Below are 21,671 nucleotides of genomic sequence, written 5' to 3' on the forward strand. Positions count from 1 at the left end.
GATCTTGCCTAAAAAAGAAAAACAACATTTAGGAATGTAACAGGCACACTTAGCAAAAAGCAAGTAAGATAGTTATCAGATCTTCACTTTGTCAGGAATCAGGCCACAACAAATAAAGTGTTATACAGAATATAGAGAACAAGGGCTCAGCCTTTCCCCTCCAAAAGTCTTGACTTAAGCTTCTTCCATAACACGTTTGTACAAAAATCTTGGGAGAACCCGCATGTTCCAACCGGGGCTGGGTGTTGTATTTTTGCAAAATAGCACCCCATGCCTTCTAGTATCAGCCTATAGACCCTTTGCACCTGGTTGGGGTGTCTGAGGCTCTGAGTTATTCTTTAAGTCTCTTCAACCCGTCCTTATTGAGCAGGCAGCTTCATAAGGAAATAACATCTTGGATAATCAAGATACTACGCTCTGCTAAACACACATCCATATCTGGCATTTTCACACCCGTTACGCTCTGAATACAGACGTAAGTGTATTTTCCCTCCTACTCCTAGGGCTTCGCTGCGAGGGCTTTTGACGACAGCCTGAAAACCACGCCCGCCCCAAGCACCTTCTCCCCGGGCTCTCCACCCGCCCAGCGCGGCGCAGCTTTCTGGAATCCGTAGGCCTCTCTTTCCTCTGCCCCAGAACTACAACTCCCGGCAGGCTCTGTTTCTCTCCACCTTCCTCTTAGCGCATGGCCTGCCGGGAGGGGGCAGGTAGCGCGGGCGGGGTCCAATGGGTGCCGGCTCCCGAGGAGAAGGCGGAGGAGAGGAGGAAGGAGGAGGACTCTGGGCCCCGGCCCCATTCATTGCCGCGGCCGGCCGGGCGGGGGTCCTGTGTTTTCGGAGCCATGGAGGCGCTAATTCCAGTTATCAACAAGCTTCAGGATGTCTTCAACACGGTGGGCGCCGACATCATCCAGTTGCCTCAGATCGTCGTGGTGGGAACGCAGGTAGGAGACGAGGGCGGCGTCCGCCCAGGCCAGAGCCCGGGGCGCGGGCCTGGTGGGGGCTGCGGCAGCGCCGGCTCCGAGCCGGCCTTTGCGGCCTGTGGGAGGAGGGCGCTGCTGGGGGCACCCGGGCTCTTCGGGCTGTGCCGCGCCTTTCCGCCCGGGGCAGGTTACTTCGGGCCTGGGAATCCGGGCCGGGTCGGGAGGCGAGGGGCGGAGCCGGCGCGGCGGGTCCCGGGGGCGGGCTAGCCGGGGGACCGACCGGCGAGCGGAACTGGAGCCCGCGGAGACCGGGCGCGGCTTGCCCTGCGGGCCGCTGCTTGGAAGGGCACCTGGGGGACGCGCTGGGCACGTGGGGCCACACTGGGCTCATGGCGGGCCAGCTAGCCCTTCTTCGGTTGGTTTTAGGGCGGCAGGGTTTTTATTCCCCTTCTTGCCTTGCTCAGGGGCGCCGGAGTCAGTTTTGGAACCGCGGGGTCGGGGTTGAGAAGGCCGCTACTGTGTGGTACCTGAATGTTTTGCTGCAGTGCAATCCCTTCATGTTTTGAGGACGCCGAAGCAGTTAATAAAAAGCAACCCCCTCGTCTCCCCCGCCCCAAACCACCTGTATCTGGGTGTTAGGAAGGAATAACCAGTTTTTCTGCGTTGGCTGTGGTTTTTGTCTTCCATCCAAATTGGGCATCAGGTTCTCTGGTCTTTTCATATTGGGTGTCATAGATAACATAATTTTTTATATGCAGAAAATGTTGAAAAATTATTTTTAGAGTGACAGGAGAAGTACAAGTTTCATTTTCTCTGCCTGCTGATTTTCTTGGTTTTAAAAGAATCGTAGGACTCTTATTAGAGTTCAGAGAAACGCATTTTAGAGCTTAGTATATTGATTTTAAGTGTTTTCATTTCTCAATGATCTTTTCTGTTGAGAAGGGGACGGTTTCCTCATTTTCTGTCGCTACATCTTGCTACAGTATTTTAGTGTAGAGTATAAATATTATGACAGGGAACTTAACGTTCAGAGTACCATGGAGTATATTCAAACCTTGGAAACCATAGACATCCTGTACTTTTTCTTGCTTTTAAATAAAGTGGTAGAAATTATTTCAGAAACACATATCCTTGGTCTGCTGTAGGATTGGTATAGATTCTGCTCACTCTTGCCTACATATATTGTAGTATTTGTAACTTATTTGTAATGATTGGACACTGAATCATCAATATAATATTAGGAGCTGTATTTTTATTTCACATATTTTGTTCACTGCTGCGTTCCTATTCCTAGCTCTGTAACAGTCCCGGGGTGTGTAGTGAGTGCTCCATAAATACTTTGAATGAATGGATATTGTTCACTGTAACCAGATAATATTTTAAAACACTGGTACTTCTATCATCAAATGGATCTGTTTTTGAAAATACAATGAAAGGAGATGAACTAAATCTTCTTTGGTAGTAATTTGGAAGTGTTTCCTATCTGTGGACCAGAAACTTTCCGTATACTTTTAAGAGATTCTTCATGCTTTCTAAGCTTGGAGAAGTAAAAGAATCAGGGCTATTGTGTGTCAGCATAAATAGTTTAAAATCAAGAAGGATTTTTCTTACACAAAATTGAATTTCCCTTTTTTTTTTTTTTCCCAAAGTTTGTTTATTTAGAGAGAGAGAGAGAGAGAGAGGCAGACAAAGAGGGAGAGGGAGTATCCCAAGTAGGCTCTGTGGGATCAATGTGCAGAGCTGGCTGTGTGGCTTGAGCCCATGAAACTAAGATCATGACCTGAGCCAAAGTCAAGATTTAGGCACCTAACTGACTAAGCCACTGAGATGCCCCAAAATTGAGTTTATTTCCGTGAGTAAACCTGTTGGCAGAATTACTCTTTGGAGTAGAGGAGTAAAGATCTCACTGGTAGGAAAATCATTAACGTTGTGCTAGCAGAAACCATCCTAGTAGTGATACATGCCATATTTATGTGTTGATGTTTGAAATTGCTCAGTAGGAAAATTAAGTTTGTGTGTGTGTTTTAAGTAGGCTCTCTGCCCAACATGGAGTTTGAACTTATAACCCTGAGATAAAGAGGCACATGCTGTACTGACTGAGCCAGTCAAGTACCCAGGGAAATTAGTTTTTAAAGACTTAATGAAGGTTATCTCCATTTACGTCTTTATTAGCTGTACTTCAGTCCTTTATTATTCAGGTACAGAATTAATAAATAAGGTTAGAAACAATGTCTCCCCACCCACCCCCCCCCCCCCATATTTTCATTATATTGAAAAAAATCACTTCTGTTTGACTTGAATACTAGTATACCACTACTTTGTCCTCTGTGCCATTTTTTAAAAAAATTTTTTTTTTTTCAACATTTATTTATTTTTGGGACAGAGAGAGACAGAGCATGAACGGGGGAGGGGCAGAGAGAGAGGGAGACACAGAATCGGAAACAGGCTCCAGGCTCTGAGCCATCAGCCCAGAGCCTGACGCAGGGCTCGAACTCACGGACCGCGAGATCGTGACCTGGCTGAAGTTGGACGCCCAACCGACTGCGCCACCCAGGCACCCCAGTCCTCTGTGCCATTTAATGTTTTGTAATATACAGCACATGCATTACATTCATATTTAATGGAGTAGTGTACGATATTATCCCAACATAATAATAAATGTTCTGAACGGTAAACTTCTCAGTGGCAGTGATGATGTCTTCATAATACGGGTAGAGCCTCTCTCTTACACATTAACTACACCTTAAGTGGCTGTAGGTCCCATTTTGTTGAACTTTTTTTAGAAGTGATTTGCAAACTTAGTATATGTAAGAATCACTTTGAAAATAAGTTCCTAGATTCCATCCCCAGAGATTTTGATTTTCAAATCTAGGTTGGGCCAGGCACTACAGGTGATTCTGATGCAGATGATTCATAGATCCCAATTGAAAAGTGTATTAGTGAGTCTTTGATTTTAAAATGCATGTAACTAGAAAAGATAGGGAAGCTGAGCCTAAGGGCATACCACCATTGAGTAGCATGTTGATATCTGTGGCATTCTTGCTAATGTTTTAAATTTTGATTTGTTAAATTGCCCAAGTAATCCTTCTTTCAAGCCTATAGAGTTGGAAGAGTTGAGGAGAAGGAATCATGTTTATAGCTGTAGATCATTCACAACTTTAATGGTTTTAGCTAAATAGTTTTTTTTTTTTTTTTTTTCTTTAACTGAGATCATCTGTGTGGAAAGAACAGAAGAGGGGAGAGAAAAGGTTGATACTTTTAGACCATGGTGTACTTTGCAGGTGGAGAGGAGATAAGACTTAAACAACTTTTGTGACTTAACTTGGGAAATTTAATCACTATTTTTTTAAGTTGAGAATAAGGGGGTGCCCTCCCAGGTATGTAATCTAAACCAGCACCCAGGGGTGCCTGGGTGGCTCTGTCGGTTAAACGTCCGACTTCAGCTCAGGTCACCATCTCACTGTCCGTGAGTTCGAGCCCTGCTCAGAGCCTGGAGCCTGTTTCAGATTCTGTGTCTCCCTCTCTCTCTGACCCTCCCCCGTTCATGCTCTGTCTCTGTCTCAAAAATAAATAAATGTAAAAAAAATTAAAAAAAAATAAAACAAAAACAAAAACAAAACACCAGCACCCAGTATAGGAATCCTAGTGACATGACATTAACCTGAGACTCAGAGTTGCTAGTAATGAACTTTTCACTTTACCTTTCATTTCAGTGATTTCAGCATTCTACCTTTAGGAATTCAGAAAGGAATCTTGGGTTTTAAATGACCAGTTTGCAAACCAACATTTTTTTTCTAACATTTTAAAATATAATTTATGTAACATAAAATCACCATTATAGAATGTACAGCTCATTGGTTTTTAGTATATTCACAAGTTGTGCAACCATCACCATCTAATTCCAGAACATTTTTTTTTCCAGAACATTTTTATTATGCAAGAAAGAAACTCTGTACTCATTAGCAGTCATTCCTCATTTCATCCTTCCCCTGTCCCATCCCCTGGCAACCACTAATCTACTTTCTGTCTCTATGGATTTGCCTATTCTGGACATTTCATATAAATAGAATCATACAATATGTGGCTCTTTGTGTCTGGCTTCCTTTGCTCAGCATGATGTTTTTAAGTTCATCCATGTATTAATACTTCATTACTTTTTTTTTTGAAAGAGAAAGGGAGCTTGTGTGCATGGGGGGAGGAACAGAGGGAGAAGGATAGAGAGAATCTTAAGGAGGCTCCACACCCAGCAAGAGCCTACACGGGGCTCCATCTCACGACCATGAGATCATGACCTGAGCCAAAATTAAGGGTCAGATACTTAACGAACTGAGCTGCTCAGGTGTCCCAGTACTTCATTACGTTTTATGGCTAAATAATATTCCATTGTATACATATGCCACATTTTGCTTATCCATTCTAGTTGATGAATATTGGGTTGTTTCCATTTTTTGGTTATGATGGAGAATGCTATGAACATTGTTTGCAAGCTTTTGTCTGGACATGTTTTCAGTTCTCTTGGATATACAGTAAAACCTTGGATTGCGAGTCACTTGTTCTACGAGTGTTCCATAAGACGAGCAAACATTTCTAATAAATTTTAACTTGAAAAATGAGCAGTGTCTTGCAATATGAATAGTATGTGATGATGAAAATCGCATGATCGCAACTGAGCCAGTGGTTTTTGAAATTCGCTTTGATATATGAGTGCTTTGGATTACAAGCATGTTTCCAGAAAGAATTATGCTCTCAAACCAAGGTTTTACTTAGGAGTAAAATTGCTGTGTCATTTGGTAACTCTTGTTTAACTTTGAGAAACTGCCACATTGTTTTCCAGTGCAGCTGTACTATTTTACATTCCTTCCATCAGTGTTTGAGGGTTTCAGTTTCTGCACATCCTCACCAACTCTTGTTATTATCTTTTTATTTTTATTTATTTTTTTAATGTTTATTTTTGAGAGAGAGAAAGTGACAGACTGTGAGTGAAGGAGGGACTGTAGAGAGAGAGGGAGACACAGAATCTGAAGCAGGCTCCAGGCTCCTTGCTGTCAGCACAGAGCCCGACGTGGGGCTTGAATGCATGGACCGGGAGATCATGACCTGAGCTGAAGTCAGATGCTTAACCAACTGAGCCACCCAGCTGCCCTGTTATCATCTTTTTTAAAAAACTGCTAAATCATCCTAGAATTCTTTTACTTTAAAAAAAGCATGCCCTGCCCCCAGCACTGCTATCTACATTTTAGTTCCTGAAATCTTGCTCTCCTGCTTGATGTGCCTTCATTTGTCCTGTGTTCTTAAAGGTGATGATTTCATTAAGTTTAGTAATTTGGTGCTAAATATTGATCATAGATTTCATTCCTGTATTGTTTTCTTGTGCATGTTCTTAGGTAAACTTATATATTTTCTCTTTTTTTTTCTAGTTTCTTTGTATGGTTCATGTGCTGCTTCCCTTTTTTTTTTTAACTTAAAAATGAGGTGAAATTTCTGTAACATAAAACTTGCCATTTTAGAGAGTACAGTTCAGTGGCATTCAGTATATACATAATGTTGTGCAATCAGCACCTCCTTCTAGTTCCAAAACATTTTTACCACCCAAAAGAAAATTCCATGCCCATTAAGCAGTTACTTCCTGTTCCTCCGTTCTTCCAGGCCCTGTAAACCACCAATCTTCTTTCTGTCTCTGTGGATTTACCTATTCTGGCTATTTCATAGAAATGGAATCATAAAATATGTTACCATTTATGTCTGACTTCTTTCACTACAGATAAAAAATGTTAAAAAGATAAGAAAAATAGGTGCACCTGGGTGGCTCAATTGGCTAAGCATCTGACACTTGATTTCAGCTCAGGTCATGATCTCACTGTTGTGAGATTGAGCTCCATGTTGGGCTCTGCACTAGGTGTGGAGCATCCTTAAGATTCTCTCTCTCCCTTTCCCCCTCACCTGCTTGCTTGCATGCTTTTTCTCTCTCAAAAAAACTATTAAGAAAAATAAAGAAAAATCACATTTATCTGTTGTATTAATATCAAAGAATTAAGAAGCGTCTTTTATAAAATGAAAAGTGAAAACTTAGTAAAAATTGAATCACTTTTGGGTAATGTGTCATGAATGAATGTTTGCTACTCCCAACTGATGGTGGTTATCAGAGAGAAAATGCTAAAAATATGACAAAGCCTTTTCAGTGAAAGGCTCAATCTCACAGTATAAATCCAAAGTACTGTAGATTTCAGTACAGTACAATTCGGAAGAAACTAAAAGATGACACTGAGACCAGGCACACAGATCTCTAACCCTTGAGGGGCGCCTGGGTGGCTCAGTCGGTTAAGCGGCCGACTTCGGCTCAGGTCATGATCTCTCAGTCAGTGAGTTCAAGCCCCCCGCGTCGGGCTCTGTGCTGACAGCTCAGAGCCTGGAGCCTGTTTCAGATTCTGTGTCTCCCTCTCTCTGACCCTCCCCCCGTTCATGCTGTCTCTCTCTGTCTCAAAAATAAATAAACGTTAAAAAAAAAAAATTAAAAAAAAAATCTCTAACCCTTGAATATATAGATATTGCATCAATTTGAGGATTATGTGAGGATGAAAAAAGCAGAAGGCATAGGGGTGCCAAGTGGGTCATATTTTCAGAGTAAGCCACCTGTGACTTGCCATACGGGAAGTTCTGTAGCCACTCACCTTCCTAGAATGAGCGCAGACATTGGTTGTTTAAATCACCAGGGGAAAACATGCACTGATCTAGCCAGTTGTAGAGGAAGCCAATATTATTTATAATAGATAAAAAATGAGAACCTGTAAACATGTTTGGTTTGCGAGTCTGTTGACGTAATTTTTGTAATTGAAATATAATTGGCATACAGCATTATATTAGTTTCATGGGTACAACATAATGATTATATATATATGTATATATATATATATGTGTATATATGTGTATATATATATATATGTGTATATATATATATATATATAGTGAAATGATCACAATAAGTCTAGTTAATACTCATCACCACACATAGTTGTATTTTTTCTTATGAAAATGTAAGATTTACTCTCTTAGCAACTGTCAAATATATAGTACAATATTATTATCTGTAGTCACCATACCGTACATTATATCCCCAGGACTTACTTCATTGGAAGTTTGTACCTTTGACCACCTTCACCCATTTCACCCACCCCTTGCTTCTGAGAGCTGCTAAGCTGTTCCCAGTATGTATGACTTTCTTTTTGCCTTTTTTTAGATTCCACATGTAAGTAAGATCATATGATATTTGTCTTTGGTTTATTTCACTTGGTATAATGCTGTCAGAGTCCTTCCATCTTGTTGCAAATATCAAGACTTCTTTCCTTTTTTATGGCTGAATAATATTCCATTGTGCAGATGTGTATATATTAGAGTAGTCTTTTAAGATCTTTTGTATTTCTGTGGTAACAGTTGTAATATCTCTTTTATTTCTAATTTGAGTTCTCTTTTTTTGTGGCAGATCTAGTTAAAGGTTTGTCTATTTTTTCTTTTCAAAAAAGCAGCTCTTAGTTTCACTGATTTTTTTTCTTCCTGTTGTCTTTTTAGTCTCTGTTTCATTTATATCCACTTTGATCTTTGATATTTCCTTTACTAATTTTGGATTTACTCTTCCTTTTCTAGTTCCTTGAGATGTAAAGTTAGATTGTTTATTTGCTATCTTTTTTGTTTATTAATACAGGCATTTATCACTATGAAATTCTCTGTTAGAACTGCTTGTGCAGTTTTGGTATGTTATATTTCCATTTTCATTTGTTTCAAGCTATTTTTTAATTTTATTTTTTCATCCATTGGTTAATAGCATGCTTTTTAATCTCCACATACTTGTGAATTTTTCAGTCTTGTAATTGATTCCTGGTCATAGTATTGTAGTTGGAAAAGGCGTGTGATATAATTTCAGCATTCTTAAATTTACTAAGAATTTAATTAGGCCACTATTTTTGTGGCCTAATACATGATCTATCCTGGAGAGTGTTCCATGTATGCTTGAGAAGGATGGGTATTCTGTTGCTTTTGGATGGAATGTTCTGTGTGTATCTCTTTTTTTTTTTTTTAATTTTTTTTTTTAACGTTTATTTATTTTTGAGACAGAGAGAGACAGAGCATGAACAGGGGAGGAGCAGACAGAGAGGGAGACACAGAATCTGAAACAGGCTCCAGGCTCTGAGCTGTCAGCACAGAGCCCGACGCGGGGCTCGAACTCACGGACCGTGAGATCATGACCTGAGCCGAAGTCAGACGCTTAACCGACCAAGCCACCCAGGCGCCCCGTGTGTATCTCTTAAGTCCATCTGGTCTAATGTGGTTTTTTCCTTAAATTTTAAGTCTAAGACACTTAACTTACAGTGTTATAATGTCGTTTCAGGTGTATAATACACTGATTCCACAATTCTATACATTAGTGCTCATCATGACAAGTGTACTCTTAAACCCCTTTACCTATTTTGCCCATTCCCCCCTGCCACCCACCTCACACCATGGGTTCTTTGTATTTAAGAGTATGTTTCTTTGTCTCTTTTTTTCTTTGCTTCGTTTCTTAATTCTACATATGTGTGAAATCATATGGTATTTGTCTTTCTCTGACTTATTTCATTTAGCATACTCTTTCCGTGGTGTGTGTGTGTGTGTGTGTGTGTGTACACCTCTCTCTGTCTGTCTGTCCTGTCTCTGTCTTTATCCATTCCTCTACAGATGGTCACTTGGGCTGCTTCCATAATTTTGCTTTTGTAAGTAACACGGCAGAAAATGAAAGGGTGCATATGTCTTTTCAAATTAGTGTTTTTGTATTCTTTGGGTAAATACCCAGCAGTGGAATTATTGGATCATATAGCAGTTCTATTTTTTTTTATTTTAAAAAGTGTTTTTTGATGTTTACTTATTTATGAGAGAGACAGTGCGCATATGAGCAGGGGAAGAACAGAGTGGGGGGACAGAGGATCTGAAGGGGGCTCTGCACTGACAGCAGAGAGCCTGACGTGGGGCTCAAACTCACAATCGTGACCTAAGCCGAATTAGACACTTAACCTATTGAGCCACCCAGGCGTCCCTTGCCCATTCTTAAATTGGATTATTTGCTTTTTTTTTTTTTTTTTTTTTTGGTGTTGTAGAAATTCTTTATAGTTTTTGGATACTAAACCTTTATCGGATATGTCCTTTGCAAATATCTTCTCCCATTCAGTAGATTGTGTTTTAGTTTTGTCAACTGTTTTCCTTTGCTGTGCAGAACTTTTTATTTTGATGTAGTCCCAATAGTTTATTTTTACTTTTATTTCCCTTGCCTTAGGAGACATGTCTAGAAAAATATTGCTATGACAGATGTCAAGAGAAATTACTGCCTGTGCTCTCTTCTAGGATTTTTATGGTTTCAAGTCTCACAGTTAGGTCTTTAATCCATTTTGAGTTTATTTGTGTGTATGGTGTAAAATAGTGGTCCAGTTTGATTCTTTTGCACGTAGCTGTTCAGTTTTCCCTACACCATTTGTTGAGAAGAGACTACCTTTTTCCAGCTGCGTATTCTTCCCTTCTTTGTTATAGATCAGTTGACCATCATGGATTTATTTCTGGGCTCTCTATTCTGTTGATCTTTGTATCTGTTTTTGTGCCAGTACCATACAGTTTTGATTAGTACAGTTTTGTAGTGTATATTGAAATCTGGGATTGTGATATTTCCAGTTTTGTTTTTGTTTTTGTTTTTGTTTTCCCCAGATTACTTTGGCTATTCAGGGTATTTTGTGGTTCCATACAAATTTTAGGATTATTTGTTCTAGTTTTGTGAAAAGTGATGGTATTTTGATAGGGATTGCATTAAATCTGTAGATTGCTTTGGGTATATGGACATTTTAACAATATTTGTTCTTCCAATCCATGACCACAGAATGTCTTTCCAATTGTTTGTGTCATCTTCAGTTTCTTTCATCAGTGTTTTACAGTTTTCAGAAAGCAGGTCTTTTACCTCTTTGGTTGTTTATTCCTAGGTGTTTTATTATTTTTGGTACAATTGTAAATAGGATTGTTTTCTTACCTTCTTTCTGTTGCCTCGTTATTAGTGTATAGAAATGCAACATATTTCTGTATATTGATTTTATATTCGGCAGCTTTCCTGAATTCATTTATTAGTTCTGGTAGATTTTTGGTGGAGACTTTAGGGTTTTCTATGTATAGAATCATGTCATTTGCCAATAATGAAAATTTTACTTTTTTCTTACCAATTTGAATGGCTTTTACTTCTTTTTCTTGTCTAATTGCTGTGGGTAGGACTTCCAGTACTATGTTGAATAAAAGTGGGGAGATTGGACATCCTTATTATCTTGTTTCTGATCTTAGTGAGCTTTTCCTCATTGAGGATGTTGTTAGCTTTGGATTTTTCATACATGGCCTTTATTATGTTGAGGTATGTTTCCTCTAAACCTACTTTGTTGAGGGTTTTTTTTTTTTTTTTATCATAAATGGATGTTGTACTTTGTCAAATGATTTTTCTTTCTCTATTGAAATGATCATATTATTCTTATTGTTTGTTTTGTTGATGCGATTGATTGATCTGTGGATATTGAACCACCTTTGCATCCCAGAAATAAATCCCACTTGATCGTGGTGAATGACTTTTTTAATGTATTGTTGGATTCAGTTTGCTAATATTTTGTTGAGGTTTTTTACATCTATGTTCATCAAAGATATTGGCCTATAGTTTTCTTTTTTTGTAGTGTCTTTATCTGGTTTTGGTATCAGGGTAATGCTGGCCTCATAGAATGAATTTGGAAGCTTTTCTTACTCTTCTATTTTTTGGAATAGTTTGAGAAGAATAGGTATTAACACTTTAAACGTTTGGTAGAATTCACCCTTGAAGCTGTCTGGTCTTGGACTTTTGTTTGTTGGGAGTTTTTATTACCAATTCAATTTTGTTACTAGTAATTGGTTTGTTCAGATTTTTTCTTTCTTCCTGGTTCAGTTTTGGAAGATTATACATTTCTAGGAATTTATCCATTTCTTCTAGGTTGTCAATTTGCTGGCGTACAATTTTTTTTTGTAGTAATCTCTCATGACCCTTGTATTTCTGTGGTGTTGTTTCTCTTTCATTTCTGATTTTATTTGTGTCCTTTCTTTCATTCTTGATGAGTCTGGCTAAAGGCTTATCAATTTTTGTTTATATTTTCAGAGAACCAGCTCTTGGTTTCATTGATTTTTTTGTGTGTTTTATCAGTCTCTGTTTCATTTATTTCTGCTCTAACCTTTATTGTTTCTTTTCTTCTATTCACCTTGGGCTTTGTTCTTGTTATAGTTCCTTTAGGTGTAAGGTTAGATTATTTGAGATTTTTCTTATTTCTTCACGAGACCTGTATCACTGTAAATTTCCCTTTTAGAATAGCTTTTGCTGTGTTTAAAGATTTAGACCATTGTGTTTATATTGTCATTTGTCTCCATGTATATTTTGATTTCCTCTTTTTTTTTTTTTTTAATTTTTTTTTAACGTTTATTTATTTTTGAGACAGAGACAGAGCATGAACGGGGGAGGGGCAGAGAGAGAGGGAGACACAGAATCCGAAGCAGGCTCCAGGCTCTGAGCCATCAGCCCAGGGCCTGACGCGGGGCTCGAACTCATGGACCCTGAGATCGTGACCTGAGCTGAAGTCGGACGCTTAACGGACTGAGCCACCCAGGCGCCCCTTGATTTCCTCTTTGATTTCTTTATTGACCCATTGGGTGTTTATTAGCATGTTGTTTAGCATCTACATGTTTGTGTGTTTTTTTTCCTTTTTTTCCTTGTAATTCATTTTTAGTTTCATATTGTTACAGTCAGAAAAGAACCATGATACGATTTCAGTTTTCTTAGCTTTATTGATACTTGTTTTTATAGCCTTACATGTGATCTATCTTGGTGGATGTTCCAACAAAAGGATGTGTATTCTGTTTTTGAATGGAATGTTCTGTATATATTTGTTAAATCCATCTGGTCTAACCTGTCATTCAGACACTGTTTCTTTATTGAATTTCTGCCTAGATTATCTGTCCATTGATGTATGTGGGATGTTAAAGTCCTCTACTACTGTTGTATTACTATTAGTTTTTCCTTTTATGTTTTAATATTTGCCCTTTGTGTTTAGGTGCTCCAATTTTGGGTGGGTAGATACTTACATAATCCCTCTTGTGGGATTGACTCCTTTATCATTGTATAATGCCCTTCTTTGTCTCTTGTTACAGTCTTTGTTTTAAAGTCTGTTTTGTCTCATATAAGTATTGCTACTCCAGGTTTTCTTCATTTCTATTTGCATGGTATATTTTTTTCTGTACTTTGATTTTCGTTTTTACATGTGTTAGGTTTGGAGTGAGTCTCTTGTAGGCAGTATATAAATGAGTCCCTTTTTTTTTATATCCATTTCACCACCCTATGTCTTTTGATCAAAGCATTTAGTCTATTTACATTTAAAATGATTATTCATAGGTGTGTACTTATTGCCGTTGTTCCTGGTCGTTTTTGTAGTTCATCTCTGTTCCTTTTCATTTGCTCTCTTTCCTTGTCATTGATGACTTTCTGTAGTGTTATGCTTGATTTTCTTTCTCTTTATTTTTTTGTGTATTTGTTATAGGTTTTGGGTTTGTAGTTACCTTGAGATTCATATATAGGATACTAAGTATGTATCAGTCTATATTAAGTTGGTGGTCATTTAAGTTCGAATACCTTCTTTCTTTTTTTCTTAATGTTTGTTTATTTTTGAGAGGGGAGGAGGGGGCAGAGAGAGAGAGAGGGGGACAGAAGATCTGAAGCAGGCTCTGCACTGACAGCAGTGAGCCAGATGTAGGGTTCGAACTCAAACTGCGAGATCATGATCTGAGCTGAAGTCAGACACTGAACTGGCTGAACCACCTTGGTGCCCCAGTTCGAACACATCCTTAAAAAGTAAAGCTTTTTTATTTCTTCCTCTATGTTTTGTGTATATGTTGTCATATTTTATGCATAATTTTCTTATTTCTAATAATGTCCTCTCCCACTCCCCCCCACCCCCATTTATAGAAGTCACTTTATCACTTTTTATAAGGCTGGTTTTTTTTTTTTTTTTTATTTTTTTTATTTTTTTTATTTTTATTTTTTTTATTTTTTTTTTTTTTCAACGTTTTTTATTTATTTTTGGGACAGAGAGAGACAGAGCATGAACGGGGGAGGGGCAGAGAGAGAGGGAGACACAGAATCGGAAACAGGCTCCAGGCTCCGAGCCATCAGCCCAGAGCCTGACGCGGGGCTCAAACTCACAGACCGCGAGATCGTGACCTGGCTGAAGTCGGACGCTTAACCGACTGCGCCACCCAGGCGCCCCATAAGGCTGGTTTAGTGGTGATGAACTTCTTTAACATTTGTCTGAGAAACTCTTTATCTCTCCTTCAATTCTGAATTGACCTTGGCAGGTTGAGTATTTTTGGTTGTGGTTTTTTTCCTTTTAGCACATCGAATATATCATGCCATTCCCTTCTGGCCTGTAAAGTTTCTGCTGAAAAATCTGCTTATAGCCCTATGCAATTTCCCTTCTACATAACTTTTTTCTTCTTTCCTGCTGTTCTTAAAAGTCTCTTTAATTTTTGCCATTTAAATTGTTATATTGTCTTGGTGTGGCCTCCTTGAGTTCATCTTATTTGGAACTCTTTGGGCTTCCTGAACCTGGATGTCTGTTTCCTTCCCTAGGCTAGGGAAGTTTTCACTTACTGTTTCTTCACATCATTTTCTGCCCTTTCCTTCCTTCTTTTTTCTTTTCTTTTCTTTTCTTTTCTTTCTCTTCTCCTTTTGGGACCCCCATAATGTGAATGTTTATTTGCTTGATATTGTCCAAGAGATCCCTTAGCCTTTACCATTTTTTAAAATTCTTTTTTCTCTTTGCTGTCCAGCTTGGGTGTTTTCCAGTACCCTGTTTTCCAGATGCTGATCTGGTCTTCTTTATGTACTCTAATGTGCAGTTGATGTTTTCTAGTGTATTTTCCATTTTAGTTACTGTTTTTTTCAGATTTGATTGGATCTTTTTTGTATTTACTATTTCTTTGTTGAAGGTTGTTCTTCCACCCTTCTCTGTAGTCTGGTGGACATCTTTATGATCATTACTTTAAACTCTTTATTAGGCATGTTGTTTATATCTGTTTCATTTAGTTTTTCTGAGGTTTTGCTTTTTTCTTTAATTCAGAGCATATTCTTCAGTCTCTCATTTTGCTTGACTTTGTAGGTGTCAAGCTACTTTTGTAGCTTGTAGGTGTGACAGCTACTTTTCCTAAACTTGAAGGAGTGGTCTTGAGTATAATCGTACCCTGTGTACACTGTGTGTGCCAGGTGACTTTGGCTGGCTGGAGCTGTATCTGGAGTGGGCTGGGCTTCCTGGGGCACTCTGTGCTGGGGCTGCCCTGGAAGGATGGCCAGCATGGAAGTGGGCATGGGATAGGGTGGTCCTGGGGCTTTCCACTCAGAGGGTGTCCTGGCAGGATAGCTGAAGTTGAGGGGAGTGCAAGCTAGAGGGTCCCAGATCTCTCTTGGCAGAGGGTGCTCTGGTGAGACAACTAAAGCTGAAGTGGTTGTGGGCTGGTCCCTGGGTTCTCCACACAGATGGTGCCCTGGCAGGATTGCTGAAGCTAAAATGGGAACAAGCTGGTATGTCTGGGGGTACTTAGTGCCGAGGTGCCTTGGCAGGGCAGTTGGAGCCACGGCTTGTGTGGTCCATGGTGTCCTGTAGTGCTCTCTGCCAAGGTTGCCCTTGCAAGCTGTCTGGAGCCAAAGTGGTGTGGGCCTGTAGTGTTCTGCAGTGCTTTGTGCCTATGTTATGTTGACATGACAGCTGGAGCTGTAGTGAGTGCCCAGCAAGGGTTCCTTGCAGTTGTGACACACTGGCGCTGCCTTGATGGGATGGCGATGGTTGGTGTGGGTTAGGGACCCAGTGCTCTCTGAGGCAGTAGGCTGGCTGTGGCACCTGGAACCCTACTCCCTTTTGCACTATCAAGGTGGAGGATGGATGTAAACCGGGGCACTTGCCAGCCTCTCCCAATTGGAGAGAGTTCCGGTAGCTCCTCCATCATTTGGTGGAATTGTATGCTGGATCTTTTATATACTAATTGCTTTTTTAAACCACAGCTTTTTCCTGTGCCCCAGGGCAGAACAATCTGCTCTTGTATAGTCCCTTCATACTACCCCTCCCCACTTCAGTTCACAGCATTGGAGGTAGGGGTTCCCTTCCTTACAGTGTCTGGTTTCTCTGTCTCTCTTGCCGTTTTCTATGTGTTCTGTGTTTTGTTGTGTAGCAGCTACTCAGTCAGCCCTCAGTTCTTTGGAGGAATTGCTGTATAAGTAAGTGTAGATTTGGTGTGTCTGTTGAGGGGGAAAGTTCAGCATCTTCTTAAGTTGCCATCTTGGACAGGACCCTTACTTATCGTCACATTTTAAATTTGTGGTATCTGATTGTGTTTTTTATTATATCTCCCTGATTACTAATGAATATGATCATTCTAAATTTTTTCTTACCCTTTGTGGTGCTGTTTTTGTGAGTTTCTGTTCCTGTCTCTGCACATTATTTTCTAATAGATTATTCATCTTTTTCTCACTGATTTGTGGAAGTTATTTATACATTTTGCTTACTAGTTCTTTGTGAGTTAGAGGGATCACAAATATTTTCCTCTAATTTTTTTGTATGAGTAAAATAAATTTTAATTTTACTGTAGTTGGACTGTCACTTTTTTTTTCTTTAGTTTGTACATTTTATGTAGTAAGGAGTCATTCTCTATCTCAAAGTCAGGAAAGTATACTTTAATATTCTCTAATTTGTAAAGTTAGAATTTTTAAAATTTGTAATTCATCTTGAATTTTTCTCCTTTATTTTATTTTTCCATGGTTTTATTGAGGTGTTGTTTTTATAATGTGAAGTTTACCCACTTGAAATGTATAATCATTCATTTTTAGCACGTCTATAGAGTTTTGCAACTATCACCATAATTTACTTTTAGGTATTTCATTATCTTAAAAAGAGACCTTGTATCCATTAGCAGTCATTTCCATTTCCCTCTGCCCCTAGTGCGTGGCATCCACTTAATCCACTTTCGTGTCTGTTCTGGACATTTCATATAATCAGGATCAGATAATATGTGGTCTTTTGACTGACTTCTTTCACTTAGCATAATGTTTTTGAGGTTTATCCATATTGTAGCATGTATCAACACTTTATTTCTTTGACTGAAAAATTGGGCAGGGTTTTGCACACACAGATAATAGGTGAATGAGAGAGATCTGTGGTAAAGTCTTAAGGGACTGGAGAACCTTCATGAAACTTTGAAAACTAACCAAACAAAGCTCCTTTCTAAGACCAGTTCTCGCAGTGAGAAGCAACTGAGAATACAACTGACCACCCCTGAAGAATACAGACAAAGGAAAGAGAAGATCCAGATAAAAGTGGTAGAGAGGAACAGAGACAAGTTACCAGAAAACAAAGAACTATATTTTTGAACACTATATGGAGACAAAAGGGAGTTTTAGAGTGTAAAGTTAGAATTGTTATTCTAGGCCAAGTTTTTTCCTAAAGTTTAGAAAATGACTGTTGTCAAATCTCATACAAAGTTTTTTAAAGAAAAATGAGACTCAGAATAACATTCTTGTTGACAAGAAAGTATACCAGAAAGACATGTTCGCAAAACAGATGAAAACAACTAGATATTAAGACAAAAGGCAAGATAAGGCATTAAATAACAAGTGTGTATAGGAACAAATAAGAACTAGGTGGTAGAACTTACTAAAGTATTAGAAATGAAAGGAAATTTATTTTAGAAATGAGGACAGCTTAGAAGTAAAACAAGAACAAATAAACATAACATATAGTACCTTGAGAGAGAAAGATGTTGGAAAGGAAGAAACATTAAAAATAAAAAGGGTAGGGAAGAGGTGTAAAAAGAATTTGACAGAGGGGCTCAGTCGATTAAGCATCTGACTCTTGATTTTGGCTTAGGTCTTGATCTCACACACAGTTCATAAGATTGAGCCCTGGGCGGCTGGCTCTGCACTGCACAGCATGCACAGCGGCTGGCTCTGCACAGCATGAAGCCTGCTTGGGATTCTCTCTCACCCTCTCTCTCTTTCTGCCCCTCCCCCACTTTCTCACATACTCGCTCTTTCTAAATATTAGAAAAAAAAATTGGGGTGTGGCTTCTGGGTGACTCAGTTGGTTAAGTGTCCAACTTCGACTCAGGTCATGGTCTCGCAGTACGTAGGTTCGAGCCCTACGTTGAGCTCTGTGCTGACAGCTCGGAGCCTGGAGCCTGCTCAGATTCTGTGTCTCCCCCTCTCTCTGTTCCTCCTCTGCTCACGCTCTGTCTCTCAAAAATAAACATTAAAAAAAATAATTTGACAGACATTGACATATTGAAAACAGGCAAAGAAGATCCAACATGTGTATAATAGGAGACCCCCCCCCCCCCCCATTATTTAGGATTTTTGCCTTTGTGGAAAATATGAAAGTAAAAGTTGTACTAGTTGTGACTAAGAAAAAGTGTAGTACAGGAAAAACAATCTATACAGAAAATACTAATTATAAAGTTAATACAAAATTTATAAGCATTTAAGATGTATAAATAGAAATTAAGGTTTTTATATACTATTTGATTATTTATAATTTTTTTTTAACGTTTATTTATTTTTGAGACAGAAAGACGGAGCACGAGCGGGGGAGGGGCAGAGAGAGAGGGAGACACAGAAACTGAAACAGGCTTCAGGCTCTGAGCTGTCAGCAAAGAGCCCGACGCGGGGCTTGAACTCACAGACCGCGAGACCATGACCTGAGCCAAAGTCAGACACTTAACCGACTGAGCCACCCAGGCACCCCTTGATTATCTATTTACTAGTCTTATATCTGTGTTAAATTTCCTGAGGGTGATCGTTGAATATGGTTGTATGGAAGAATGCCCTTGTGCATGCCCTTAGAGACAGATATGCTATATTTTTTAGAGATGAAGTGTCATGGTGTATGTAACTAACTCAGATAGGACAACAAAAGAAAAAGTGTGTGTGTGTGTGTGTGTGTGTGTGTGTGTGTGTGTGTGCGCGCGCGCACATGCGTGTGTGTAGAAAGAGACATAAAGCATATGTGTCCAATGTTAATATTCAGTGTATCTTTCTTAAGATATGAGCATTCACTGTTAATATTCTCAAAGCTCTTGTGGCTTTGAAATTTTCAAAATAAAACGTTGGGAAATATTCAGAACAAAAGTGAAGTACTTATGGATAAAGAAGCTTTATAAGCTAATAAGAAATGTAAAATGCCAGCATTTGAACAATCACTGAAAAAATACAAAAAACCTTTAAACAAAATGATCCTTGACTTCAATAATAAAGTCATGTAATTTTAAACGAGCTGTCAGTGTTCATCTATCAAAGTAGCAAGGATTCAAAAAAGTGATAATGCCCACTGCTAATGGGGCTGCAGCAGATTGAATGGGAAGTGTAGCTTGGTTCCTGCCTTCTTGTGTGCAGTCTGACAGCATCTGTGAATGCTTCAAATCTCTGTTCTTTAATCTTTAGCTCTTTAGCAACTTCATTTAATGAACTAAATCCAGTGAAGTAATAGGATAAGTGAGTAAGGTTATATGTATAAACCATGTGCACTGTAGCATTGTTAATGGTAGCAAAAACCATTTAAATGTCCAAGTCAAGTTTGGCTTTATACACTGTAGAATACTATTTGACCATTAAACACAGATGTTAGTATATTGATATGGAATATTATCTGTGATTGCTACATCAAAAATAAAAGCCGGTTAGAGAAAAAATACATGTAGTGCTACCCCATTTAAAGTCATATATTCTCATAGACATAACATTACGTGCCAGTATTACAGGTTTTGAAAACCTGGTTGGGAGAGTATCAAAAAAAGTAGGAAAATTACAGGAGAGTGGGACTTTATTTTGGGGGGGGCGGGGGGAGAGTAGGACTTTAATCTCTCTTTTTGGAGTTTTTATTTTAAAGAAATAAAGATCATATAATAGAAAATAAAACTAAACTTTCAGTTTAAAAGTCTTTGCAGTAATTTTTTCTTTAATTTCTTTGTATGGTGCTTTGTCAGTGTAGTCTTATTAAGTTATTTAAAAAATCTATGTAGAAACTCATTTTGCTCTTGTGTATTCTGTTTTCAGAGCAGTGGAAAGAGCTCAGTGCTAGAAAGCCTAGTGGGGAGGGACCTGCTTCCCAGAGGCACTGGTATTGTCACCCGGAGACCTCTCATTCTGCAGCTAGTCCATGTTTCACCCGAAGATAAGCGAAAAACAACAGGAGAAGAAAATGGTAAATTTTAGAATTGGAATAAGAATTATTTAAAAATTCTTCATTTTTGCTTGAATCTTAAAAACACATTAGACCAGATAAGACCAGAAATTAGTGGTTATAACAAAAGCAGAATTCCTGTGAAGAGAAGTGGAATGCATCATTTCTCATGTAAAGAAAAAAAAAAAAGTAAGTTTTGAGGACCATAAGTAGACTTGTTTGGAATATTACCTTTTTGGTAGTTCAGCTTATTAGTAAACTGTCGTTAATGTTTATGGAGAATTTAGTGAGATGCTCAGTAAATAGAAATCAGTTATTTTAAAGAAAAATTTTTGTGTCTTTTGGAGTGTTTTAAGCTTTTTTTCCCCTAGTGTTTAAAAAATGTTTTTACTTTTTTACTTTGATTTAGAAATTTAAATCATTTAGATTCTAGTTTAAAAATTTTAAATACACTTAAAATGACTTTGTTTTTTATTATAGCAGGGTTATCTCACCTTCCCTTTTCTGGTGTCACCATGTACTTGCTAATTTTGAATCTTTTGCCCTTCAAGCTAAGATGAATATTATTTTTAGAAAGAGTTTTGGTTTTTTATTTTTATCTTTTTTACTGTCCTTCTCTTGCCATGCTTACCTACATAGCACATACTATTCTGATTTTTAAGATCCACCCACTCCTCCAATAGCAAATGTGGAATATTAAAATGAGAAAAACATGTACTGTCCTTTATAGCAGTTCTTTGGTTAAATTGAAAATATTTTGAGAAATTTGTGTCTGTCAGTGGATATTAAATTGCTTATTAAGTGCGTGTCCTATTTATACTTATTTATATTAGTGAGGTTGGAATGTTTGACGAAAATAATATATTTAATCTTCCTTTTTAGGTCAGTGTTTGGCTCAGACTTTCTTATTTATAAGTCTGTAAAATAACTAATTACATTGGTAGCAGAGTACTATGTTTGTTACTCATCTGCAGAGATCTGTTTTCAATGCAGTTTCATTCTAGTTAGATTCTCATCTAAGAAGGGATGATAGTATTGATGAAATTGAAGTTACTTTAATTATTTTTTCTATTATTATAGGAGTATTGGTAGTGATAGCTTTTTTTTTTTTTTTTAAGGAGTAAAAAAAAAAAAAAAAAACCTATCATGAGCATCTGCAATGACTATAGAAAGTTAATCACTGAAGCAAGTTAATGAAGTTTAGATGTTAACAAGTAGTATTTTTGGATAGACTGCCAGAGGATATGTAGGAACCTATTAATTAAGTATATCAGGTAGCTCCTTGGTATATTATTCATCACTTTGTATTTCTATAATATTTGTTTGGTATTGAAATTCTAAGCCTCGAATTTAATCATGTTGAACTAACCTACGATTCAGCTTCAAATATATAGAATAATACTTAAAATTTCATTCCTACTAACTTACATCATGAAGTATACCAGAAAACTTAAAATCAGACTTTAAGAAACTAT

At 38.3% G+C, this 21,671-nt stretch overlaps 2 protein-coding genes across 10 annotated transcripts in view; both read left to right on the forward strand.

Moving 5' to 3' along the window:
- Positions 1 to 617, forward strand: part of FGD4 (FYVE, RhoGEF and PH domain containing 4) — a 260,303-nt gene extending 259,686 nt beyond the window's left edge. The window contains exon 18 of the mRNA XM_060657951.3: positions 504 to 617. Coding sequence (XP_060513934.1) covers positions 504 to 526 — 23 coding nt within the window. The 3' untranslated portion in view covers positions 527 to 617. The remainder of the gene's footprint in view (positions 1 to 503) is intronic.
- The window catches only part of DNM1L (dynamin 1 like), a 49,671-nt gene continuing 28,616 nt past the window's right edge, over positions 617 to 21,671 (forward strand). Inside the window, exons 1-2 of one of the 9 annotated variants that reach the window (XM_060657966.3) lie at positions 617 to 943; positions 20,070 to 20,217. In XM_060657966.3, coding sequence (XP_060513949.2) covers positions 686 to 943; positions 20,070 to 20,217 — 406 coding nt within the window. In that variant the 5' untranslated portion in view covers positions 617 to 685. The remainder of the gene's footprint in view (positions 944 to 20,069; positions 20,218 to 21,671) is intronic. The other 8 variants (XM_060657970.3, XM_060657967.3, XM_060657971.3 and 5 more) reach the window with 8 other exon arrangements.

The sequence above is a fragment of the Panthera onca genome, chromosome B4 (assembly GCF_046562875.1).
Source record: "Panthera onca isolate mPanOnc1 chromosome B4, mPanOnc1 haplotype 2, whole genome shotgun sequence".
NCBI classification, from domain to species: domain Eukaryota; kingdom Metazoa; phylum Chordata; class Mammalia; order Carnivora; family Felidae; genus Panthera; species Panthera onca.